General features: G+C 54.0%; 2 protein-coding genes across 3 annotated transcripts in view; both read left to right on the plus strand.

The window, feature by feature from the left end:
* WDR62 (WD repeat domain 62) overlaps positions 1-16,423 on the plus strand; it is a 46,849-nt gene extending 30,426 nt beyond the window's left edge. The window contains exons 16-33 of one of the 2 annotated variants that reach the window (XM_024733811.1): positions 734-809; positions 1,586-1,697; positions 1,793-1,856; positions 2,457-2,582; positions 4,264-4,397; positions 6,572-6,624; positions 8,603-8,821; positions 10,800-10,927; positions 11,111-11,146; positions 11,264-11,367; positions 11,722-11,829; positions 12,117-12,272; positions 12,567-12,681; positions 12,806-12,947; positions 13,029-13,089; positions 13,271-13,954; positions 14,505-14,662; positions 14,757-16,423. In XM_024733811.1, coding sequence (XP_024589579.1) covers positions 734-809; positions 1,586-1,697; positions 1,793-1,856; positions 2,457-2,582; positions 4,264-4,397; positions 6,572-6,624; positions 8,603-8,821; positions 10,800-10,927; positions 11,111-11,146; positions 11,264-11,367; positions 11,722-11,829; positions 12,117-12,272; positions 12,567-12,681; positions 12,806-12,947; positions 13,029-13,089; positions 13,271-13,954; positions 14,505-14,662; positions 14,757-15,020 — 2,740 coding nt within the window. In that variant the 3' untranslated portion in view covers positions 15,021-16,423. The remainder of the gene's footprint in view (positions 1-733; positions 810-1,585; positions 1,698-1,792; positions 1,857-2,456; positions 2,583-4,263; positions 4,398-6,571; positions 6,625-8,602; positions 8,822-10,799; positions 10,928-11,110; positions 11,147-11,263; positions 11,368-11,721; positions 11,830-12,116; positions 12,273-12,566; positions 12,682-12,805; positions 12,948-13,028; positions 13,090-13,270; positions 13,955-14,504; positions 14,663-14,756) is intronic. The other variant, XM_024733812.1, reaches the window with a different exon arrangement.
* A 3,188-nt stretch (positions 16,424-19,611) lies between these two features.
* OVOL3 (ovo like zinc finger 3) lies at positions 19,612-21,555 on the plus strand. The gene is given in 6 exon segments (XM_024733991.1): positions 19,612-19,705; positions 19,780-19,799; positions 19,802-19,846; positions 20,630-20,696; positions 20,699-20,830; positions 21,347-21,555. Coding segments are annotated over 6 exon segments (567 nt in total).
* The last annotated feature ends 37 nt before the right edge of the window (positions 21,556-21,592 follow it).

Genomic DNA, 21,592 nt, shown 5'->3' on the forward strand with positions numbered 1-21,592 from the left:
GTCTGTCTTATGAGTGCTCTGCTTTCCTCCCCCTGCTCACCTGGTCCCTGAGAAGCTGGGTGGAGTGATGGGACCCAGTGGGTGTTTCTTAGGAGCTGGGTTCACCCAGGCCTAGTCTCCAGGTCAAACGGAGGGTTCTCCTAGATCTCAGGAGCCTGTGTGGGGCAACTGAGAGCTGCTGATGTGGCTCATAAACTCACTCATCCTCGTTCCCTGAGCTCCTGTCTGGGAGGGACAGTGGGGGAGTCACAGGCCCTGCCTTCGTGGAGCTCACAGTGCAGTGGAGGAGAAGACAGACTGACCAGACAGGGACAGCACAGAGTGGTCAGGGCTGGGCTGCACAGAGCCCTGGGAGGACATCCGACCCTGCCTGGGGTCGCTGGCAGGGACATCTGAGCTTAACCTGGGAAGGATGTGGAGGAGTAAGCATGAGCAGAGAGGTTCTCCGTCTCCTTCATTTGCTCACTCAAGTTGGGTGCCAGGCACTCAGCTTGCTGTGTGGCAGGGAGATGGATGTTAACTCAGTGGACACCCCAAGACGTAACCTCTGTGACCTCAGCCTAAGACAGGGTCTCATTCCCTGATACGGGGTTTCAGTCCAGGCATCGGGTGGGGGACAGGAGGTACTGGGGGCTTCCAGGGGAGAGGAGGGCAGCAGGTAAGGTTGGAACAAGGGAGCAAGAGAGGGCGGTGGGCAGGGCCATGTTAGCCACTTCTGCTCTCACCTTCCCAGAGTCTACAACACCATGAACGGGAAGCAGAAGAAGTGCTACAAGGGCTCCCAGGGTGATGAAGGGTCCCTGCTGAAGGTGAGGAGCTGGGGCCCCGGGTGAAAACCATACACAGACACCCACACACAAGGCCCCCCTGTCTGTCTCCTGCCCTGCTGGGCCTCCTGAGACCTGGGTCCTCCTTGGCACCTGATCAGAGGGATGAAAGGATCACTTGCTGGCCAGCATCTACTCAGGCCTGGCTGACCAAGGATGCTTGGGAGCCAGGGCTGGCCCTGACTGCTCTACCTTTATTTACTGAATCCTTCCCCAAGTGGGGACATTTAAGTGGCTTTCATTGTGAGTGGCAATAGAGTGTGGTGGGAGGAATCAGAGAGCTCTCCAGGCTTGCCCCTGTCTATGTTATCCAGGATGAGGTGGGGACCTTCTCAAGAGCCTCTGGACTAGGGGAGTTATGAGTTCAGGCTCCAGGGTCAGACCCTCTTACAACTCTGCCTCGGGCTGACTGTGACCTTGGGCAAATGTCATCTCCTCTCGAACCTGTTTCATCATGTGTAAAATGCAAATAAAAATTGCCTCTATCACAGGGTTCTGTGGGGGAAATAAGTTCACACACGTACAGCTCTTAGCACAGGGCCTGGCTGCCATTAGTACCATTGTTGTGGTTGGTAATTTCTTCACCTGTGAAATGGGAGCAGGAGCTTCTGCCTACCATGGTGTGTGTCGTGAGGGTTACCTGAGTCCATGTGCCAAGCGCCCAGCACAAGGCGTTCCTCAGTGGGGTTGTGTGTTGAGACCCAGGCCTATTCCAGAAGGAGGCAGCCCAAGTGTCACATGGGTCCTCTTCTCGGCAGGTCCATGTGGACCCCTCAGGCACCTTCCTGGCCACAAGCTGCTCTGACAAAAGCATCTCGGTGATTGATTTTTACTCCGGGGAGTGCGTTGCCAAGATGTTTGGCCATTCAGGTGGGTTTGCCTCCTTGCTTGGGACACCTCCCCACCTACCCCAACCCAGCCTTCTGGCTCAGAAGGCCAGCACGGCTTCTCTGCTCTGCTTGCAGAAATCGTCACTGGCATGAAGTTCACCTACGATTGTCGTCACTTGATCACAGTATCCGGAGACAGGTGGGAAAGGCCTGGAGGCTGCCCTGGCTGGGCCTCCCTCTGGGAGTGGGTGGGACCTATCCTGCTGGGAGAGCAAGGGCTCAGACACCGGAACCCCATGCCCACAGCCTGCCTGTGCAGAGAGCTCTCTGAGCATGCCAGCTTACTCTCCTCGGATAGTGTGTGCCCAGCCCTGAGTTCAAATCCTAGCTCTGTCACTTATATTTCCCCTCTCTGACTTTGTAAAAGAGAGATGACCCCATCTACCTTGAAAATCGTATGGTGAGAGTCAAATGAGATGACATAAGTTCCTTAGCACATGGTTGGTATCCAAGGAAGTCCCTTTTGGCGCTCTCTTCAGTTTATCAATACTACACTCCTTCCTCACAGCCCCCTTCCTTGGGTCTCAGGGTCTTTAGAGCAGCCTTGGTTTGCTGGGATGCCCTGGACCCCTCCCAGGGTGTAGACCTGACTTGGTCCGGAGCCCTGTGCTAAGCTGATGAGGGTTGTTTTCCGGGCCAGGAAATAAGGTCTTGGCAGTTGAACCAGGTGGCTCTGGGGTCAGATGGCTTCCATATTCACTGTTCCTCCCTCTTCCACATCCCTCCTTGGCCTCTGCAGCTGCGTGTTCATCTGGCACTTGGGCCCGGAGATCACCAGCTGCATGAAGCAGCACTTGCTGGAGATTGACCACCGTGAGCAGCAGCAGGAGAACACGAAGGGCAGGAACTGGAGCAGCCACCCCAGGTCCTGGCAGCTGCCTGTCCGTCCCCTGTCCATGCACCAGAGGGATGTCTTCCTGCCCTGGGCCCCGGGAGGAGTGAGGCTAGGGAAGCAACCATGGCCCAGACAGCCCCCGGCCCTGCCCTTTGTGCCCTCGGGGCCTAGAAGGGGAGATGTACTTCGAATAGGAAGTTACAGTAATGCATATGAGAAGGGTTTTGAAGTGTAAAAGCAAAAGTGCTTGGAGAGCCCATGAGCACTCTGGTAGGAAGCCCCAGGAGGCTGTGGGGACCAGAGGAGGCCCCAGACCCAGCCCACCCAGCCCATGGTGGGGAGGGAGGAGATCAGAGAAGGGTCCAGTGGAGCAGAGATGTCTTCTTAATCTTTTTTTTTTTAAGGTATTTTTTTTGTTTGTTTTTAATCTTTGGCTGCATTGGGTCTTCATTGCCGCACACGGGCTTTCTCTAGTTGCGACGAGCTGGGGCTACTCATCATTGCAGTGCGCGGGCTTCTCACTGCGGTGGCTTCTCGTTGCACAGCATGGGCTCTTGGTGTGCGGGCTTCAGTAGTTGTGGCACACGGGCTCAGTAGTTGTGGTGCACGGGCTTAGTTGCTCTGCGGTATGTGGGATCTTCCCGAACCAGGGCTTGAACCTGTGTCCCCAGCATTGGTAGGCAGATTCTTAACCACTGTGCCATCAGGGAAGTCCTATCTTAATCTTTTTTTTTTTTTAAGATGTTGGGGGTAGGAGTTTATTAATTAATTTATTTTTGCTGTGTTGGGTCTTCGTTTCTGTGCAAGGGCTTTCTCTAGTGTGGCAAGCGGGAGCCACTCTTCATCGCTGTGCGCAGGCCTCTCACTATCGCGGCCTCTCTTGTTGTGGAGCACAGGCTCCAGACGCACAGGCTCAGTAGTTGTGGCTCATGGGCCTAGTTGCTCCACGGCATGTGGGATCCTCCCAGACCAGGGCTCGAACGCGTGTCCCCTGCATTAGCAGGCAGATTCTCAACCACTGCGCCGCCAGGGAAGCCCTTCTTAATCTTTTAATTAAGTTATTCCTTCACTTATATCTTTGAGTTTCCTAAACGTATTTCTTAAGTCTTTATGTTGCAAGACCAGTTTTATTTGGAGTGAATTCCTGTTCTGGTTTTTGATTTGGGATTTTGGTTTGGAAGTTTCAGTTGGAGTGGGAGGTTTTGAATTTTCTTCTCTTCCGCCTCCAGAGCTGTCCCTATCTCTCTCTTGTGTCTTGAGGCTTTGCATTGCTTCCCCACGGGGACCAGGCCTGACATGGGCCATCTATTTTGCAGTGATCTTGAGGTAATGCAGATCTAGGCACCAAGAGAGTGGGCAGCTCTTTGGCTTGTGGAGCTAAAACCTCATTGCTAACCCCACTTCCCAGAACAGAAGCCAGCAGCTCAGGACTCATGCCCTACTATCATCTGCTTTGCTTTTTGTTCCATTGCTGTGGCCCTTGAAGAGTTTGTCTTATTTCTTGAGCCCAGCCTTTGTTACATCTCATTTTTTGTGGCAGTATGTTTCTAGCAGAGGGGGTGTGGCAGGTGAGACCTTCCAGCACCGTCTTGACCAGAAGCCAAGAGTATGTTCACATGGACCCCAGCACAGGGCCCAGCCCTAGACAGGTCCCCTCTACCACCCCATTTACCTATGTTTCTCTCCTTGCCGTCCTTTTTCCTGGCTTCAGGCAGGAGACATATGCATCCATGCCCAACGAGATTTGCTCCCTAAGCCCTGGAGAGCAGACGGAGGATAAGCTGGAGGAAGAATGTGAACCGGAAGAGTTACTAAAGACACCATCAAAAGAGAGTTTGGATCCAGGTTGGGAAAGGGGCCCTATTTTGACCTCTCAGTGTAGGGATCGTTGCTGGGTTTTGGCCACTACTCTGTTTTCACAGCCTGGCACATATTGAAGCTCAATAATCATATCAGTCAGGACTTTTTCAGGGTAATAGCACCTAGACTCTCACTGGCTTAATTTGGAAAGAGAATCTATTGGTTCTTGTAAATGAAAATTTGAGAGTATTGGTTCAGGCATGGCTGGATCCAGGTAGTCAGGTGATGTTAAAGAAATAGATGTTTCTCTGTCTCCTGGCTCTGCTTTTCTCCATGTTGACTTTACTCTCAGGCAGAATCTCCCTGTACAAGGGGCAAAGTATCCCCAGCAGCTCAAGGTTATAACATTCTAGAAAAGAGAGCACTTCTTTCCTAATAGCTCAAAGTCCTGTGTTCATGACTCATGTTCCTGCCGTGAGTCACCTGCCCATTTCTGAGTCACTGTGATTGGCCAGGCCTGAGTTATGTGGTCATCCCTGAGGGTAGGAGGCTTTAGTCAGCTCCACTTGAACCACCTGACCAAAGGCGAGGGGTGGGTGTAAGGGGGTGTCCCAGGGGTAAAACGGTGATGTTCACCAGAAGACAGACCAGATTCTCTTGTTCAGGCAGAAGGGAGAGTAGTAGCTCAGTGACTTTATGAGAGGCCAGGCCTTCTATAAATTTCTGCCCCTCTGCATATCGCCTTGGCTTAGACCCTCATGTTACAAGATGGCTGCTTAAGTTCCAGTCATCAGAGACATTTTTTTTTCACGTCTTTATTGGAGTATAATTGCTTTACAGTGTTGTGTTAGTTTCTGCTGTACAACAAAGTGAATCAGCTATATGTATACATATATCCCCATATCCCCTCCCTCTTGAGCCTCCCTCCCTCCCACCCTCCCTATCCCACCCCCCTAGGTCATCACAAAGCCTCGAGCTGATCTCCCTGTGCTATGCAGCAGCTTCCCACTAGCCATCCATTTTACATTTGGTAGTGTATATATGTCAGTGCTACCCTCTCACTTTGTCCCAGCTTCCCCTTCCACCGCTGTGTCCTCAGAGACATGGTTGAAAGAGGACATTCCCTCCTGGAATCTCCTGTACAGAGGAAACTCTTTCCCAGAAGCCCCTGCAGGCTTCTCACAGGTCCCATTGGCCATGATTGCTCCAGCTGTGAGAGAGGCTGGGAACAGTGACCAGTACTGGGTGCTCTTAGTGAGGGTAGTAGGCTGCCAAGAAGGAGGAAACAGGCAGGGGCCAACTGGTTGGCTGACTAGTAGGCAACAGCAGTGTGAGGATTCAGCCTTGGGAAACAATCAAATAGAGAGTAAGCTCATTCTCTTTGTCACCACCCACACATCCAATCCAGCGTCCTCTCCCAGGTGGCCACTTTGATGAGTTTGGTGTGAACCCTTATAGGCCTTTTCCTGAACATTAATATACACGTGTGCATATCCATAGGAAACATCTGTGTCCACAAATTGTATTATACTGCAGATATCGTTCTGTATCTTTTTCTTCTCAAAACTATCTTACTGACCTGTAGGTTTGTGAATACAAAACAGAGGCCTCCCTCTTTTAACCAGAAGCATAACCAGTGATTTTGCTCTGGGTGGGCATTTGTGTGTTTTCTAACTTTACACTGTTGTGAATGAGGCTGTGCTGACCACTCCTTGGCCTCAGGCCGAGGACTGGCATTGCTAGATCCTGGGGTTAATACACTTTTTTTTTTTTTAACATTTGTTTTATTTTTTGGCTGTGCCACGTGGCATATGGGATTTTTATTCCCCAACCAGGGATTGAACTCATGCCTCCTGCATTGGGAGCACAGAGTCTTAACCACTGGACTGCCAGGGAAGTCGGATATACTTTTTATTTTGAAAGAGAACCCCAGCGGCCCTCCAAATCCAGTTACTGCCCCACCCAGCAGTCAGTGTTAAGCCCTCCATTTCCCCACACTTTTGCCAACATTTGATAGTTTGAAGCATTTTAATTTTGGTCAGTCTCAGGGTAAAACATTATATCCCATTGTTTAAATTTGCACTTCCCTGACAGTTAGTGAGATTGACCATCTTTGGATGTGTCGTTTCCTGTGTTGTCTCTGGAGAACTGCTGTTTATGTTACCCATTGTCTCTTGGGTTGCTTATTCTCTTTGCATGGATTCCATGTGTCTCTCCAGATCCTCGGTGCCTGCTGACCAACGGCAAGCTGCCACTCTGGGCAAAGCGGCTGGTGAGTCTGCCTGGAGAGTGGGACGCCTAGGAGCGGACAAAGAAGGGGTGCCCTCCTCCATGTTCCTCATTCTTCTGGGAACACTTTTCCCCTCCACATGTCTCCTTTCCCTGGAGAACCCCTGTCATCCTTCCACTCTCCGCTTAGACAGTCCTTCTTTCATGCAACACATATTTACTGAGTGCCTACCCTGGGCTAGGCCTTGCTGTGGCCCTTAGATACAGCAACCAGCAGGGCAGATGAAATCTCTGCCTTCACAGGCTCATTCTCTACTTCGGGAGGTGGACAATAGCCACATTAAACAGGTAAATTATATAGTGTTTGGGGAACTGATAATCAGTGCTATGAAGGACAAAAAAGTTGAGAAGGAAAATACAAAGTGTTGGGGGTGGTGACAATTTTAGGGTAAAAAGAAAAGGCTTCACTAGGAGGACTTCACGTATTTGAGCAGAATTAAAGCAAGTGAGAAATACAGATCCTGGGCAAGAATGTTCCAGGCAGAGAGACCAGTCTGCAAGGGTGAGGGCCGTGGGGCAGGATCATGCTTATTAGCATGTTCCAGGAAGTGCAGGGAGGCCCGATGCCTGGGTCGAGGGTGAATGAGGGCAGAATGGGGGAGAAGGGCTCGGAGAGGCAGTGGGGGCCAGGTGGTGAGGAACCATGTGGGCTTGCTGCGTCCCCTCAACACCCCTTATTGTCCTTCTCCACTTATTTCTTCCCCTGTGGCGCTGAGTGAGATGGACAGGAGGGAGAGCTCTGAGCCAAGGCAGGTCGTGTTCTAACTCAGGTGTTAACAGGTCCCTATGGCTGCCTGGGCAAAACAGACCTTGAGGGGCAAGCAGGGGGACCAGGGTGGAGACTGCTGTGATAATCCTGTCAGGAGAGGTTGGAGGCTGGACCTGAGGGGAGAAGTGGTTGGATTCTGGATGGATTTTGAAAGTGGAGCCAAACAACTGGATGTGAGAGAAAGAGAGGGACCAAGATGAAGGTAGGATTGAATGAGTGATCGTTAATTGAGGGAGGGGCAGGCCAGGCGCTGGTGGGTTAGAAGTTGGCAGCAGAATCCTAAACCCCAGGTTGAAGGGTTTATTTCAGGAACAATGTCAGACCTCGAATCAAAGCCTAAATGTCAGCTCTTCAGGGAAATCCTCCCTGTTATCAGCCCCTGCACTGCTGACCAGGTCAGGCATGTGGCTTTGCTCTCTCAGGCCCCCAAGCTTTCCCTTATCAGTGCATATTACAGTTGGAGTTACATCCAACAAATATTCACAGAACACTTACTCTGTACAGGTTCTATTGAGTCTTTTATATGTATTGTTTAATCCTCCTGGATGTACGGGCTTTTCATATCCCCTGTTATTTCACAGATAGGGAACTGAGGCCCAGAGAGGTTAAGTAACTTACCTGGGGTCAAGCTAGGAATTAGGGGAGGTGGGGTCGACCCTAGAAGGCTGGCTCCAGAGCCTAAGTTGTCAAGCACCCACCCTCCACTGTCTCTCAAGCAAGTCTTGGTAGGAGGCAGTGGTGGGCAGGACCAGGGTTAGGGTTAGGGACCGTGGAAGAGAAGTGGCCATATCTTGGATGTGTTTGGGTGGCAGAGTTGAAGAAATACAATGGGAAGTGTGAGGGACAGAATAAGAGGAATGAAGGAGAACCTCAAGGTTTGGGGCCTGAGCAGCTGCAAAGAATCACTGAGACAGGGAAGGCGTTAGGAGGAATAGGTTTAGGGGGAAGGTCAGTTGTCTTCAACATGTTTGCTTTGAAAGATCACTAAACATCCATGTGGAGATGTGGAACAGTTGCATGTACATTTCCAAAGTTTAAGAACAAGGTTCAGGCTGGAAACAAATATCTGGAAGTTGTTTCTGATTGATGTTTAAAGCCACGAGCCTGGATGGAGGTCCGTGCAGTGTCCCGGGCCCTCACTGGAGTTGGTGAGCACTTGGCTAGCTGCCTGACCGTCCCCTGTCACCCTCAGCTAGGAGATGATGATGTGGCAGACAGCTCGGCCTTCCACGCCAAGCGCAGCTACCAGCCACATGGCCGCTGGGCGGAGCGGGCTGACCAGGAGCCTCTCAAGACCATCCTGGATGCGCGGGACCTGGATTGCTGCTTTACCCCCATGAAGCCCGAGAGCCTAGAGGATTCTGTTCTAGATACAGTGGAGCCGCAGAGACTGGCGGGCCTGCTGAGCGAGGTATAGACTGCCTGCCCCAGCCCGGCCTACAGCCCCTGCACCATGACTGCCGGCGCAGGACCTGGGGCCTCAGTGCTCTCGTTCTAAAGATAAAGCTGACTGTCCCACTCCAGGGGTGCGAAAAGGGTTACATGAGATGGTAGAGGGCAGGAGGGTGAGCCTCGGACCTGGTGCACAGTGAAACATCCCAGGGCAGACCAGAAAGCGGGAAGATGGGGTCGCTCGGGTGTTAAGAGCTTGGGCCCGAGGGCAGGCCTGTGCCTGAGTTGGGGGCATTTGAGCAGGTGGAGCCCTGGTCCTACCCCTTCCTGGCTCTGTAACCTGCAGCAAGGCTTGATTCCCTGGGCTTTGATTTTCAAAAATATGGTCATTTAAAAAAAAAAAAAGAGAGAGACTTCCCTGACGGTTCAGTGGTTAAGACTCCGTGCTCCCAATGCAGGGGGCCTGGGTTCGATCCCTGGTCATGCTGCAACTAAGAGCCTGCATGCTGCAACTACAGATCCTGCACGCGGCGACTAAGACCCGGCGCAGCCAAATAAATAAATATTTTTTAAAAAGAAAGGTGACTGGGGCTTCCCTGGTGGCGCAGCGGTTGAGAGTCCGCCTGCCGATGCAGGGGACGCGGGTTTGTGTCCCGGTCCGGGAGGATCCCACATGCCGTGGAGCGGCTGGGCCCTTGAGCCATGGCCGCTGAGCCTGCGTGTCCGGAGCCTGTGCTCCGCAATGGGAGAGGCCACAACAGTGAGAGGCCCGCGTACCGCAAAAATAAATAAATAAATAAAACCATTTTTAAAAAAAAAGGTGACTAAGAAAAGATTTCAGAAAAGGTCATTTTTAAAAATAAAATTAAAAAAAAAAAGTGCACAAGGGGCTTTTACAGTAATCCAGTTCTAGAAACAGGGTCTGGGCCCTAAAAGGTGCTGAAGCAACTTTAGCTCTTATTCTTTTTCAAACAAAATTCTTTTTTATTCTATTATATAAGTTTGCTTATGTGGCATAATATAAATAGTTATGTGCATAAATCATAAATATATAGTTTGATGAATTGCTACCTGTGTACACACCGATGTATCCACCACCCAAGTCAAAATATAGAGCATTTTCTACCTCTTATTTTAGCTCTTATTCTATTATTTTTCAAACAAAATTCTTTTTTATTCTATTATATAAGTTTGCTTATGTGGCATAATATAAATAGTTATGTGCATAAATCATAAATATATAGTTTGATGAATTGCTACCTGTGTACACACCGATGTATCCACCACCCAAGTCAAAATATAGAGCATTTTCTACCTCTTGGAAGGGGATCTTGGAGGACCGCCTTGTGTCTCTTCCAATCAGTATCCCCACTGAGGTAACCAGCATTCTTTTTTTGGCTGCATTGAGTCTTCGTTGCTGCACGCGGGCTTTCTCTAGATTCAGCGAGCGGGAGCTGCTCCTCGTTGCGGTGCACGGGTTTCTCATTGCCGTGGATTGTCTTGTTGCGGAGCACAGGCTCTAGGCGCGCGGGCTTCAGTAGTTGTGGCTCACGGCCTCTAAAGTGCAGGCTCAGTAGTTGTGGCGCCCAGCTTAGTTGCTCCGCGGCATGGGGGATCTTCCCGGACCAGGGCTGTAACCCGTGTCGCCTGCATTGGCAGGCGGAGTCTTAATCACTGAACCACCAGGGAAGCCCTGGTAACCAGCATTCTGACCTCTTTCACCATGGAGTGGTTTGCCTGTTCTTGAATTTCATATGAGTAGACTCTTAGTGTGTTCGAGCCGTGCCTATTCCTTCTCTGTAAAGGGGCTGATGATAATGCAGAGTGAGCTCATGGCCCCAGCCCCGGCCCTGGCTCATAGGGAGCATCCAGCAGTGAGGGCTGCCGTCACCACCTACATCTTTACCATTACCGTCGGTGTTGGCGGAACATCTAGCAGCTTGGGAGGGCCCTGGTTGCCACAGCTGCCTCTGATGGCTGTGCTGTCTTCCCCCCAGTCAGAGAGTCCCCAGGACAAGGGCTGCGGGCCTCCCTCCTTACCACCCCTACAGAGGGAGTCTTCTGAGGCCAGCGAGCTCGTCATCTACCCCCTGGAGACAGAGGTGACAGTCACAGGGACAGACAGGTGGGTGTCTTTTGCACCAATGGGAACCTTAGTTGGAGAGAGGAAGCCTCAGCTGGTAGGCACACCGTGGAAGAACCACTCTCCCAGTGGGCCTGTGGGAGGGAGGCGGGCGGGCGGTGAAGCCCGGATGGTGCAGGAGCCCAGCCCTGCAGCCTCTGCTGCAGCCTGTCTTTCTGGTTCCAGGAGAAGGTGCAGGGGCCTCCGGAGGCGGCAGGAGAGGTGAGGCTGTGCTCCCAGCAGGAGCAGGCGCAGATGTCTAGGCGTTCTGAGTGGGGGCCACTTGTTTACTAACCAGTACATTATCATTCCCTTGCCCCATGCCCACGGGCACTGCAGCAAGTCCTGTGCGGAAGAAATAGAGAGGGCGCCAGGAGACCAGCAAGGTGACTCCTGCCTCAGGGCCCCCTCCATCGACTCGAAGGACCAGAGGCCACCTGAGGGTGAGTGAGCGCCAGGCAGTACACCCTGCAGTAGTCTGTTCATGTGGCCAGGTCCCTTTCTGGGCACTGATGGTGACCTTGACCAAGCCTTTCTGAAGCCCGGAGTCTGTCACAGAGACAGGCATGGTCCCTGCTATTGTCACTCTAGAATTCTGGAGCCCAACTTCCCACCAGTGGGAGCCCAGCTCTGCACCTTCCTCGAAGTGTAGCCTTGCTGGTCCATAAAAATAGGGGGCGGTCTTATCATCCCCTTTCTGCAGATGAGGAAACTGAAGCCCTGAGACCCAGAGCGCCTTACCTGACTCAGTCAGGGCCCAGCTTTGGACTCCTGACCCCTCCCACCCTGTTTTCCAGACTCAGGGGAGTCAGAGGCCGACTTGGAGTGCAGCTTTACCACCATCCATTCCTCCCCTCCACAGCCAGACCCAGACCCTCAGTTTGATGTGACGCCCCCTACACCAGGTAAGTAGGGGCCAGATGTGGGGAAGGGCAGTGTGTGGGCCTGGCCAGGGGCTGGTCACGATAGATAACCACTGGCCCAACATCAACCCTGCATTTGGTGGCCACTGAGCACCAGTTTCCTCCCCTGGAAGACAGACACATTAGCCCTTCCTTCTCCGCCTGGTGGCAACAGGGTGTGTGATGGGCAAGTCCAGCTTTCTCCATTGTTAAGTGGCCGGTGGCTTTTTCAGAGCGTCTGCCATGATTCATGGTGTTGATGGTTCTCTCCTGCCCACTCCCTCTCCCAGACCCCCTTCTCCTCTCCCCAGGATGCCCAGGTACCACAGAAGAGTTGTCCCAGCCCGAGGTGCCAAGCATATCCAACGGCTCCCTGCCCCAGACCCCTGAGCAAGAGAAGTTCCTCCGCCACCACTTCGAGACACTTACTGACGCCCACCCTGAGGGTAGACCATGCCCCTCTCTGACCCGTGCCTGGGCAGCATCCAGGACTGGGCTCAGTGTGGGCTTCTCTGGGGTTAGGCTTTCCCTGGCAGGGCTGGCAAGGGTGGTGGGAGGGCGTGTGTTTTACTTAGGGGCCCAGCTGTATGGTTTCTTCTGCCTGCTCCATTTGCTCCCAAAGTGTGTGTTGTCTATTGATGGGGGTTTCTGAGGATCTGTCTGCTGGTCTGTGGGTCTGCCTGGGCCCAGGGCTGGCTGGCTGGAGGGATTCTGAGGGCGCCCTCGGCATCTTGCCCTAGAGCCCTTCCACGGATCCCTGAGAGACCTGAAGGCCTCTGAGGCCGAGGACAACTTCTTCAATCCCCGGCTGAGCATCTCAGGCCAGTTCCTCTCCCGCCTCCAGAAGACATCCAGGTGGGAGCTGGTGAACTAGTGAACCCCCATCCCGCCTTCCAGCTCTCTGTCTCCCCGCGGGAAGGGGCTGTATGCCCTCAGGCGTCCCCAGGGCAGCCACAACCACCTGTTTTCCCCCCTACAGGTTCACCCACACCTTCCCTTCCCGGCTGCCCCTGCACCTCGTGAAATCCCCAGAGGTCAAACTCATGGATCTTAGGGGGAGCCCGCCCAGAGCAGAGCCCCTGAGAGCAGGTACTGGCTACACCTGCCCAGGCAGGACCAACGTGAGTACTGGGGCCGCTTCCCTCGAGACATAGGGCTGGGAGCCTGGTGGCCTTATCCTCACCTCAAGGCTATGCTTGCAGGTCATCTCTGGGGGGAAGGCTGAGGAGCCCCTCGAGACCCTGGAAGCCTGGTCCCCGCTGAGTGAGTGTCCCCACCCCCAGGTGAAAAGCCCTAGCCTTCTCAGCAAATGGCCCTGGGTGCCTAGCTGAGCCATGGTGGGGATGGACAGGATCCACTCAGACCCTGCAGCCACCCTGGCTGGGGCTCCCTGTCCATCAGCTCTGAGCTGGGGTGTGAGAGTAAGCTGCCTCTTCCTTTCTAGCCCCCTGCCTCACAGGCCTGGCACCCTGCATCCTGCCCTCCTCTGTGCCGCCCACAGACAAGAAGCCTCCGACACCCACAGCTCTACCCACTCCAGGCCTGGCTCAGGGTTTCCACACCCCCGCCGCCCGCTCCTGCATGGAAGCCACTGCCAGTTCCTGTGCCAGGATACCACACAGCATTTCCATTGAGGACAGTGAGGGCCCTGTCCTGGCTGAGCTGACCAGGCCTCTGTACAGGTCCTCGTCCCTGGGGGAGCTGGCCTCCCTGGGCCAGGAGCTCCAAGTCATCACCACCACAGTGACACCCAGTTCTGACAGTGGGGGCCAAGAAGCTGCCCTGCCCTCCCGGGGCAACCATGAGGCCCGCGCCAGCCTGAAACTCACCCTGCCAAGCATCTGTGACAGGCTCGTGTTGCCCCCACCCCAACTGGAGCCTCCCACCACATGTGTCTGGTCCCAGGAGCCTGTGGCCACCCAGCCCAATGTCATGGTCACAACAGCCAGCTTCCTGGCCCCCAGCCCTGTGGATGGGAGTGCCCCAAGACTCCACAACGCCACCTTTCTCCCAAGGTTCCTGGCCACCGAGTCCCTCAATACCCCTTCCCATCCCAACAGCCCCCCACTTCCAGAGGCCAGGCCTGGGGTCCCTGGCAGCATCACCTCCTTCCTGGAGCCCACCCCTGGTGAGTACCATCCTTGGGACAAGGGATTGTCCCCTAAGCTCATCCCATGTAACAGCTGGCTCAGCTCCAAAGGTGGGCACTTGACCTGGCCACAGGCGCTGTGCCACTCATTCATTCATTGCCTTACATATTTAGTGAGTACCTCGTTTGTGCTGGGCTTTGTTCTGGGCCCTGGGGACGTGGGACCTGGTGGTAAACAAGACTACAGAGAATTGACACCTTAACTGGGGGAGACGCCCAGACTAAATCTAATAAGGAAAGTGTTCAGTGTATCACAAAGTGATGTGTGCTGAGAAAAAGAGAAAGAAAGGGTTTAGGGAGTGACAGGTGGGAGCAGTGGTTAGTTTTAAACAGGATGATGAGAAAAGGCTTCAGGGAGAAGGTGGCATTTGAGCAGAGACCTGCAGAAGGGGTGGGAAGGTAGCCTTGGGGACTGAGGGAAGCATCCCAGGCAGAGGGACAACAGTTGTGGTCGGCCCAGCAACACTGGCCTCTTTAGACCAGCTAAAAAGTAGAAGTGTCTTTCTCATTTCGTCCCCTCCACCACCAGATGCGCTCAGTCCAGTCCAGGGCTGCCCTGGACACTGCGGGGAACCGAGGGGGCCAGCCAGGGTCCTGCCCCCAGATCCCCTTGAGCTGAGCAATGTGGGGACCGTCGTGCACAGACTGCAGACTACCTTCCAAGAAGCCCTGGACCTTTACCACCTGGTGAGCCAAGCCCCAGGGTCAGGGGAAAGGACTGAGGGGCTCCCTGGCACTGCCTGGCCCAGGTGGCCCCTAACAAGATGGGCGCCCCTTGCAGATGGTCTCCAGTGACGAGGTGAGCGCCGAGCAGCGGCAGGCACGGACTGAGCTGGCCTCCACTTTCCTTTGGATCCACAGCCAGTTAGAGGCCAACGACTGGCTGGTTGGGACCGATGTGGCCCCAGCCCAGGCCCTGCCCAACCCAGGCCCCCCCTCCCCACCTACACTGTGCCCCCTGGCCAGCCCAGATTTGCGTGCCCTGCTGGAACACTACTCAGAGCTGCTGGTGCAGGCCGTGCGGAGGAAGGCACGGGGGGACTGAGAGCCAGCAGCCCCCTCCACCGCAGCCCTGCTGCTTCTGAAGAAATAGTTGTTTTACGCAAATAAACTGACAGCTTGGAGGAGTGGTTCCTGGTGCCTGTTCTGGCGCATCCACAAAGCCCCCTTCAGATGGATGCAGGGAGAGAGGGTAGAGAGCCCAGGGAACTCACAGATGCCCCAGTGCCAGGCCCTGTTCCAGGACTCTGTCGTGGGCAACACAGGACTGTTGGGGAACTGCAATAATGATGACCCCAGCACCTGGCTCCCACGTCACCTGTCCCCGGCCCACTGAGCTGCTGTGGAGTCCCGTGTGGTCCTTGCCCAGTGGGGCCCAGCTGTATTCTAGGGAGGGGCCAGCCCTTCTTCTCTGCCCCCTACTGATGTGCAAGAACCCACTGGAGCCTCTGTGATCACCATGTCCCGGACCCTGGCCACCAGTTCACATACTGCCACAACACTGGCTCACGGCCCCTGGGCCAGTCCCATGCTGGATCCTGTGAGCTTCAGGCTTTTGTTCCCACTTGCAGCAGGGCAAAGTGAGGAAGGACAAATCCAGGGAGCATGCCTAGGCCACCCAGCAGCTCGGACCAGTAATTTCTTCCCCAGCAAGACTGTGTCCAGCTTCAACATCCCATGAGCTCCCAGCACTGGTACCAGCTTCCCTAGGCAGCAGGCATCTAGCCACGTGGCATGTCTGCTAAGAAGGACACTCTTGTGACCACAAAAGCCCTCACTGTCCCAAGTCTATAAAAAGGCAGCCGGCAGGAGCAGAACCCTCCTAGAGCACAGTCGTACTGTGCAGCCTGCTTGGCCTGAACCCCCACTTACCTGTGAGTTCCTCACTGCTCTGTTTGGTGATCACGGCCCACCAGAAACAGGCTCAGAGAGATCCAGTGCCTTGCCTCGGGTCCCATAGAGTTGAGAGTCAAATGAGGCTTGCCTGGTGGTAGAGCCAGACTCTTTAACATGAGGACGTGGCTCTCTGTTGGCCCTGTAAACACTGAACCAATCATGCAGTTGTTGAAAAAAATCCTACCAGCCCCGAGGAATTGCTGGTCCCAGCTGCTGTCACTGCTCTACACGGTAGGGGTAGATCAAGGAACAGGACAAGCAAAGCATCTGCCCTCATGGCATTCACCTTCTAGAAAGTGAAACACGACAGAAATTAAAATAACTGTCTAACTGTAGGTAAACTGAGGGCATTCCCTGTGCTGGTTACAGGACTTTCTTAGGTGATGTTGGAGCTGAGGCTTGATAGAGGGCACAGGCCGTGTGGACACTCGGGCAAGTATCCAGGCAGACAAAGGCCAGTGCAAAGGCCCCATGGCAAGCTCAGACGTACATGAAAGGAATAGCAGTGAAGCCAGGAGGCTGGAATGGAGTGAGCTCAGGGCGAGGGTAGGAGAGGAGGTGGGAGGAAGAATGGGTCCCACTGGGCAGGGCCTTGTTGCTTCATGACATTTAAATCCAAGACACATTCACAATACAGTTTTTTTCCCCTAAATAAAATGCCTGATCTTGGTGTTTGGGAAGATGCCCAGTATTGTTTATTTCTCAAGGCTCCCTCTCCCTGCCCCAGCCCACTGGCCACCCCTGCAGACTGGAGACCCACTTGACCTGCCCCTGCCTGCCTTGGCCACAGGTGCCTAAGATCTCTGAGGTGTTTGGTTTCCAGGACCCTGGACACCCAGGGGACCACCTTGAGCCTCGGTCCCTCATTGATTTTACCCCTCCTCCCACCCTGTATCATAGTTAACTCTTCAACTCCAGGTAGCAAACACCTGGCTTAAGGGGCCCCAAGCTATAAGGACATTTGTTACTCTTGATTCTGTTCCTGTTGTATTTCACCCTCTATGAGTCTGAGTTTCACTCTCCAGATTAGGCCCTCATGGTGGCAACATGGCTGCCATAGCTCCCAGCAGTACACCTTCACCCAACCAGGAGCAAAGACACAAAGCCAGGCAGCCACCAGGATAGTGGGGAAAAAGTGCAAAGCTTTCTTAGATGCCTCCCCTTTCAGAGCAGTTGCAGGCAACAGGATTGGAGATGCCTTTAATTTGCTTGGACCAGCCACCTCCCCTGTCCTGGGCCTGTTACTGTTGCAACAAAATTGGGTTCTCTCAGCACAAAAGGAAGGTGGGCTGGTAGGATCCAGTGTGTCTGCCAGTCTCCACCTCGTAATTCCAAGCTCTTCAGCCCTGGAAGGACCAGACAAACCGACTGGTTAAGAAACCACTGCTGATGAACGTGTGTGCGTGTGACAGTGTGCCAGCAGCAAGAGGACAGCATGCTCACGTGGGATATTTGAAAGAGAGTTTAGCAGAGGGATCATTTGCAGAGAAGTGGACAGGGAACAGGGAAACCTCAGGGCCAGTGCATTACCCTAGACTGGTAACAGAGGAGAGGTGTTACTCCCCACACAAGGCACAAGGGAGCAAAGTGGAACCCAGAAGAGCAAATCCTGGAAAGAGCTGCCCTTAAGGGAGCTGTGTTCCTGGCAACCCCACAGGGAGGGAGTTGGGGGAACCCCTCCCCCATCTTCTGCCAGGCTTCCCATTGTCTAAACCCCACTGGAAGCCAGAGGGCCCAGGAGCCCAAATGATACTGACCACCCAGGTCAGCTTCCCAGGACATAGAGCAGGACAGAAAAGGGACCTGGGGGCAAGTAAAGATACCTGGCCCCGGGGTTTTTCCCTAATGTGTTTTCAGCAACAACTTAGGAACCAGTTGTCCCAAGAGATGTGGTGTTGGGCATGGAGAACTGGACAACTGAGACAAACAAAATGGCTCCCATAACCTGCTCACTGGCTTGTTCTTCAGTGTATCTGGCCCCAGTGCATCTGGCCCTGCGTCGGTCAGGTCCTAGATATTGGGCTGCTGACCCAGGCCAGGCACACCAGTCACAGCTGCATTAAGTCCAACAATTGGGAGATGGAGACACTTAAAATCCCACTTTACAGGGACATCCCTGGCAGTCCAGAGGTTGAGACTCCACCCTTCCACTGCAGGGCGCACAGGTTCGATCCCTGGTCAGGGAACTAAGATCTCGCAAGCCGTGCAGTGAAGCCAAAAAAAAAAAAAAAAAAAATCCCATTTTACATGGGCTGATTGAAACTCAGATGCTTGCCTAGCCACCCCACCCTTCAAGACTTTTGAACAACCCACATTTATATGTCTGCTGCATGCCAGATCCTCTCCCTGGGTGATCTACATGGATTTTCAACACAAACCATTGGTAGGAAGACTCATTAGTCCCATTTCCAGATGAAGAAACAGGCTCAGCAAGACAAGATGTGACTTGCTCCAGGTCCTGCAGAGATAAAGTGGCAGAGCTCTGGGCCGGCAGGCTTCCAGCGCTTCCTCTGTTGCTTCCGCAAATGAATTTAGCTGGACTGACTCTCAGGGAATGTGAAGAAATGAATAAATATTGCTTCTTTCACCATCAAGCCTTTTATGCCTGGAAAACCCTGTTTACCAGAAACCTCTTCTTCCTTCAAGGCTCACACCTAGGAAGTCATCCCTGAACCCTTAGACTGGATCAGGAGACTCTTCTGGGTCCCCTGAGCCCCCTGGCTTTTCCCCATTGAAGCTTGGGTCGCTCTGCCTGTGCTTCCCCCATCACAGCCTTGGTCATTCTGGACTGTCACTGGTGTGTCTCCCCCATGGACCTTTATGTCATTTTCAGTGCTGAGCTAGGCCAGGCCTATAGTTGGAGGTCAGAAAATCGTTGGGTGAATAAGTGAAAGTAACTGCATGGGGAATATTCAAAATCCTTAACCCCTGGCTAAGAAGCCAATGACCAATCTAGAACGGAGCCTGGCCAGAGTGCTGGGGTAAGGGTCCTGGGAGCCCCTGGCTGTGTCAGGTGACCCCTTATAGTTCCTGGACCGTAGGAGAGTGAGGGAGTTACTAGGAGCTGCACTAGTAACAAACCAGTATTGTGATACCCCATACACTTGAACAGTGCTTCCGGCTGAACATCAGCTCTGGGCATCTGCGGATCAGAGAGGTAGAGTTTCCTGCCTGGAGATGCACAGGCTAGATCCTCACTTTGACCTTACCAATTGGACCCTGCTGTCTCTCCACCCTCTGGAGCAAGCAATCACAGTCACCCCCTCCCCTGCTTCCTCAGACGGCTGCTGTGATTTGAATAACCAAGCAGGCTGTTGGATGTCCGGTAGTGACTGATTTGCTTGGCAAACAGACCCTCAGGTCTGCTGGTAATATGGAAAAACACTCAGCCCCACTGGGGTCTCTGTTTCCTCTCTCCACCCCCAAGGGCTGCTTAGGTTCCAGTCTAGCCCTTGCTTGCCCTCCCTGGGGGCCCTAGTGTTTGTCTTCCCCTGGAGGCTGGAGAGTACCCTCAGGAACCTGGCAGAGGAGAAGGCGGAGGAATGGCAGGGCCCAAGGCAGAGGTAACTGGAGCCAGCTAAGTCTGCCCCCTGGGCCTGTCACAAAATGTGCATGGAGAGAATGAGACCTCTCTGTGACTTCCCCCTCCCTTCCTACCTGGAATAGTCCTCCTGGGCCTGAGGTCTGACAGTAGGTGGAGGAAGCAGCCCTGTGTGTGGGGGGAGCTGTTCCTGGTGGTGATGCCCCGCGCCTTCCTGGTCAGGAGTCGGCGTCCACAGCCACCCAACTGGGGCCACCTGCCTGACCAGCTCCGTGGACATGCCTATGTCCCAGGTGGGCCCCTCACTGGGCCTAGAGGTGAGGGGCAGGGGAGACACAAAGCATCACCACCTGGCTTCTCTCCTCAGACTGCAGCAGCCTGGGGGGGTGCCACTGGCACACCAGTCTTCTGGCCTCCAGGACTCTTGGGCAGCAGTGAGTCTGCAGCTGGCCCACAAGACCCTGCTCAGTTTCACCCCTGCCCGCTCTCAGCCTCAAGAGAAGCTGCCTGCCCCTTACCTCCTCGTGCCACTCCAGCCTCGGGACCTTTCCACCCATTGTCCTCTCTGCTGGAAATGCCTTTTCTTTTTTAGTAGTGGGCTCACTGTTAGCCCTCACCCCAAGTACCTTTTCCTCAGGGTGGGCAGCCACAGCCCCTGCCCCCAGGGATTCTCTGCCCAGTGGGGCAGAAGAACAGGATTCAAACCAATAAGTGGATGGTGGTTTGCATTATGTCAGAGAATCAGACAAGGTGACAGGAGCTGGATGGGGGATGGGGGAGGAGCTTTGGGGTCTCTCAGAAGGGATACTCAGCTGTGCGTGCACTGGAAGAAGGAAAGCCCTAGGCGGGATGTAAATGTGCTGGAGATTATTTCAGTTTTTATTGGGAGCCAGGACTGTTCTAGGTAATGGGTGTTTAGGAGTAAGACAAAAACTCATTCCTTCCTGAAGCTTATAATCTGGTGGGAGCTGCAGGTATAGATAATAAAATTAGGGGAAAAAATATTATGTTGGAAGATGGTATGTACTATGGAGAAATAGAAAGTAAGGGCGATGGGGGCAGGGTGGTGAGCGAAGGCCTTGGGGAGGGGGCGGCATAAGCACACACAAACTGCAGTCTCCAGCCTTCCCAGACCTCCTTGGTTCCCAGTTCTAGGTGCTCCATTTGGTCCAGTGGAGGGGTGGGGTGGGGTCCTAACTCCCATGTCCCTCCCACAGCCCTCCCAGGGCACACTGACTGCCACTCCTAGGGGCCCTGGGATGCTTGGCTGCCCCCTCTGCCCCAAGGCTTCCCGTTGCAGTGCATGCTGACCCGGCACCTCAAGTGCCACAGCCCTGCCCACCACCACGTGTGCCACTGCTGTGGCAGGGGCTTTCATGACGCCTTTGACCTCAAGCGGCACATGAGGACTCACAGGGGTGAGCGGCGACAGGGACTGACTGGGAGGCGCTGCTGGGGGCGGGATGGAATGAAATGGAGGGAGGTGCATGGAATGTGGAGTTTCCGTGCACTTGAGTTCCGTGCACAAGTGGGGCATGTGTTAGTGGGGCAGAGACTCAGCCTTCAGGAGGCTGGGAATACCATGCACCTCAGCTCCCAGCCAGTGGGTGTTGGGGTGGTGCTAAGGTGGGGGCCTGCTGAGGGATACAAAGAGAAAACAGGTACTGGTTACAGGATTCAGGTCCCATATTGAAAGGTGCAAGGGAAATCCTCCCTCCTTCTCCTCCAGCGGAAGGAACATGCTGGTGAGAAGGGTGGGGACACACAGCTCCCACGTTTGCATGGGGTGGAGGTAGCAGATGGTGGGAAGCAGGCTGAGGTCTGGCGAACTTGGAGTAGGAAAGGAGGAATGCTCACGGAGGTCGAGGTCGGAGGGTGCTGGTCTGGGGGCCATTGCCCTGTCTGTCCTCTCTCCCTCTGGCCCACCTGCGCAGGGATCTGGCCCTTCCGCTGCGGAGTTTGGGGGAAAGCATTCACGCAGCGCTGCTCACTTGAAGTGCATCTTGCCAAGGCACACGGACAGCTGGCCAGCTACGCTTATCGTGAGCGCCGTGAGAAGTTACATGTGTGTGAGGACTGAGGCTTCACCAGCTCGAGGCCTGACACCTACGCGCAGCACCGCACCCTGCACCACGCTGCTTGAGACTGGGAACCCTGTGTCCAACCCATGAGAGGGAAAT

The sequence above is a fragment of the Neophocaena asiaeorientalis genome, unplaced genomic scaffold (assembly GCF_003031525.2).
Source record: "Neophocaena asiaeorientalis asiaeorientalis breed wild unplaced genomic scaffold, Neophocaena_asiaeorientalis_V1.1 scaffold280, whole genome shotgun sequence".
Lineage (NCBI taxonomy): Eukaryota > Metazoa > Chordata > Mammalia > Artiodactyla > Phocoenidae > Neophocaena > Neophocaena asiaeorientalis.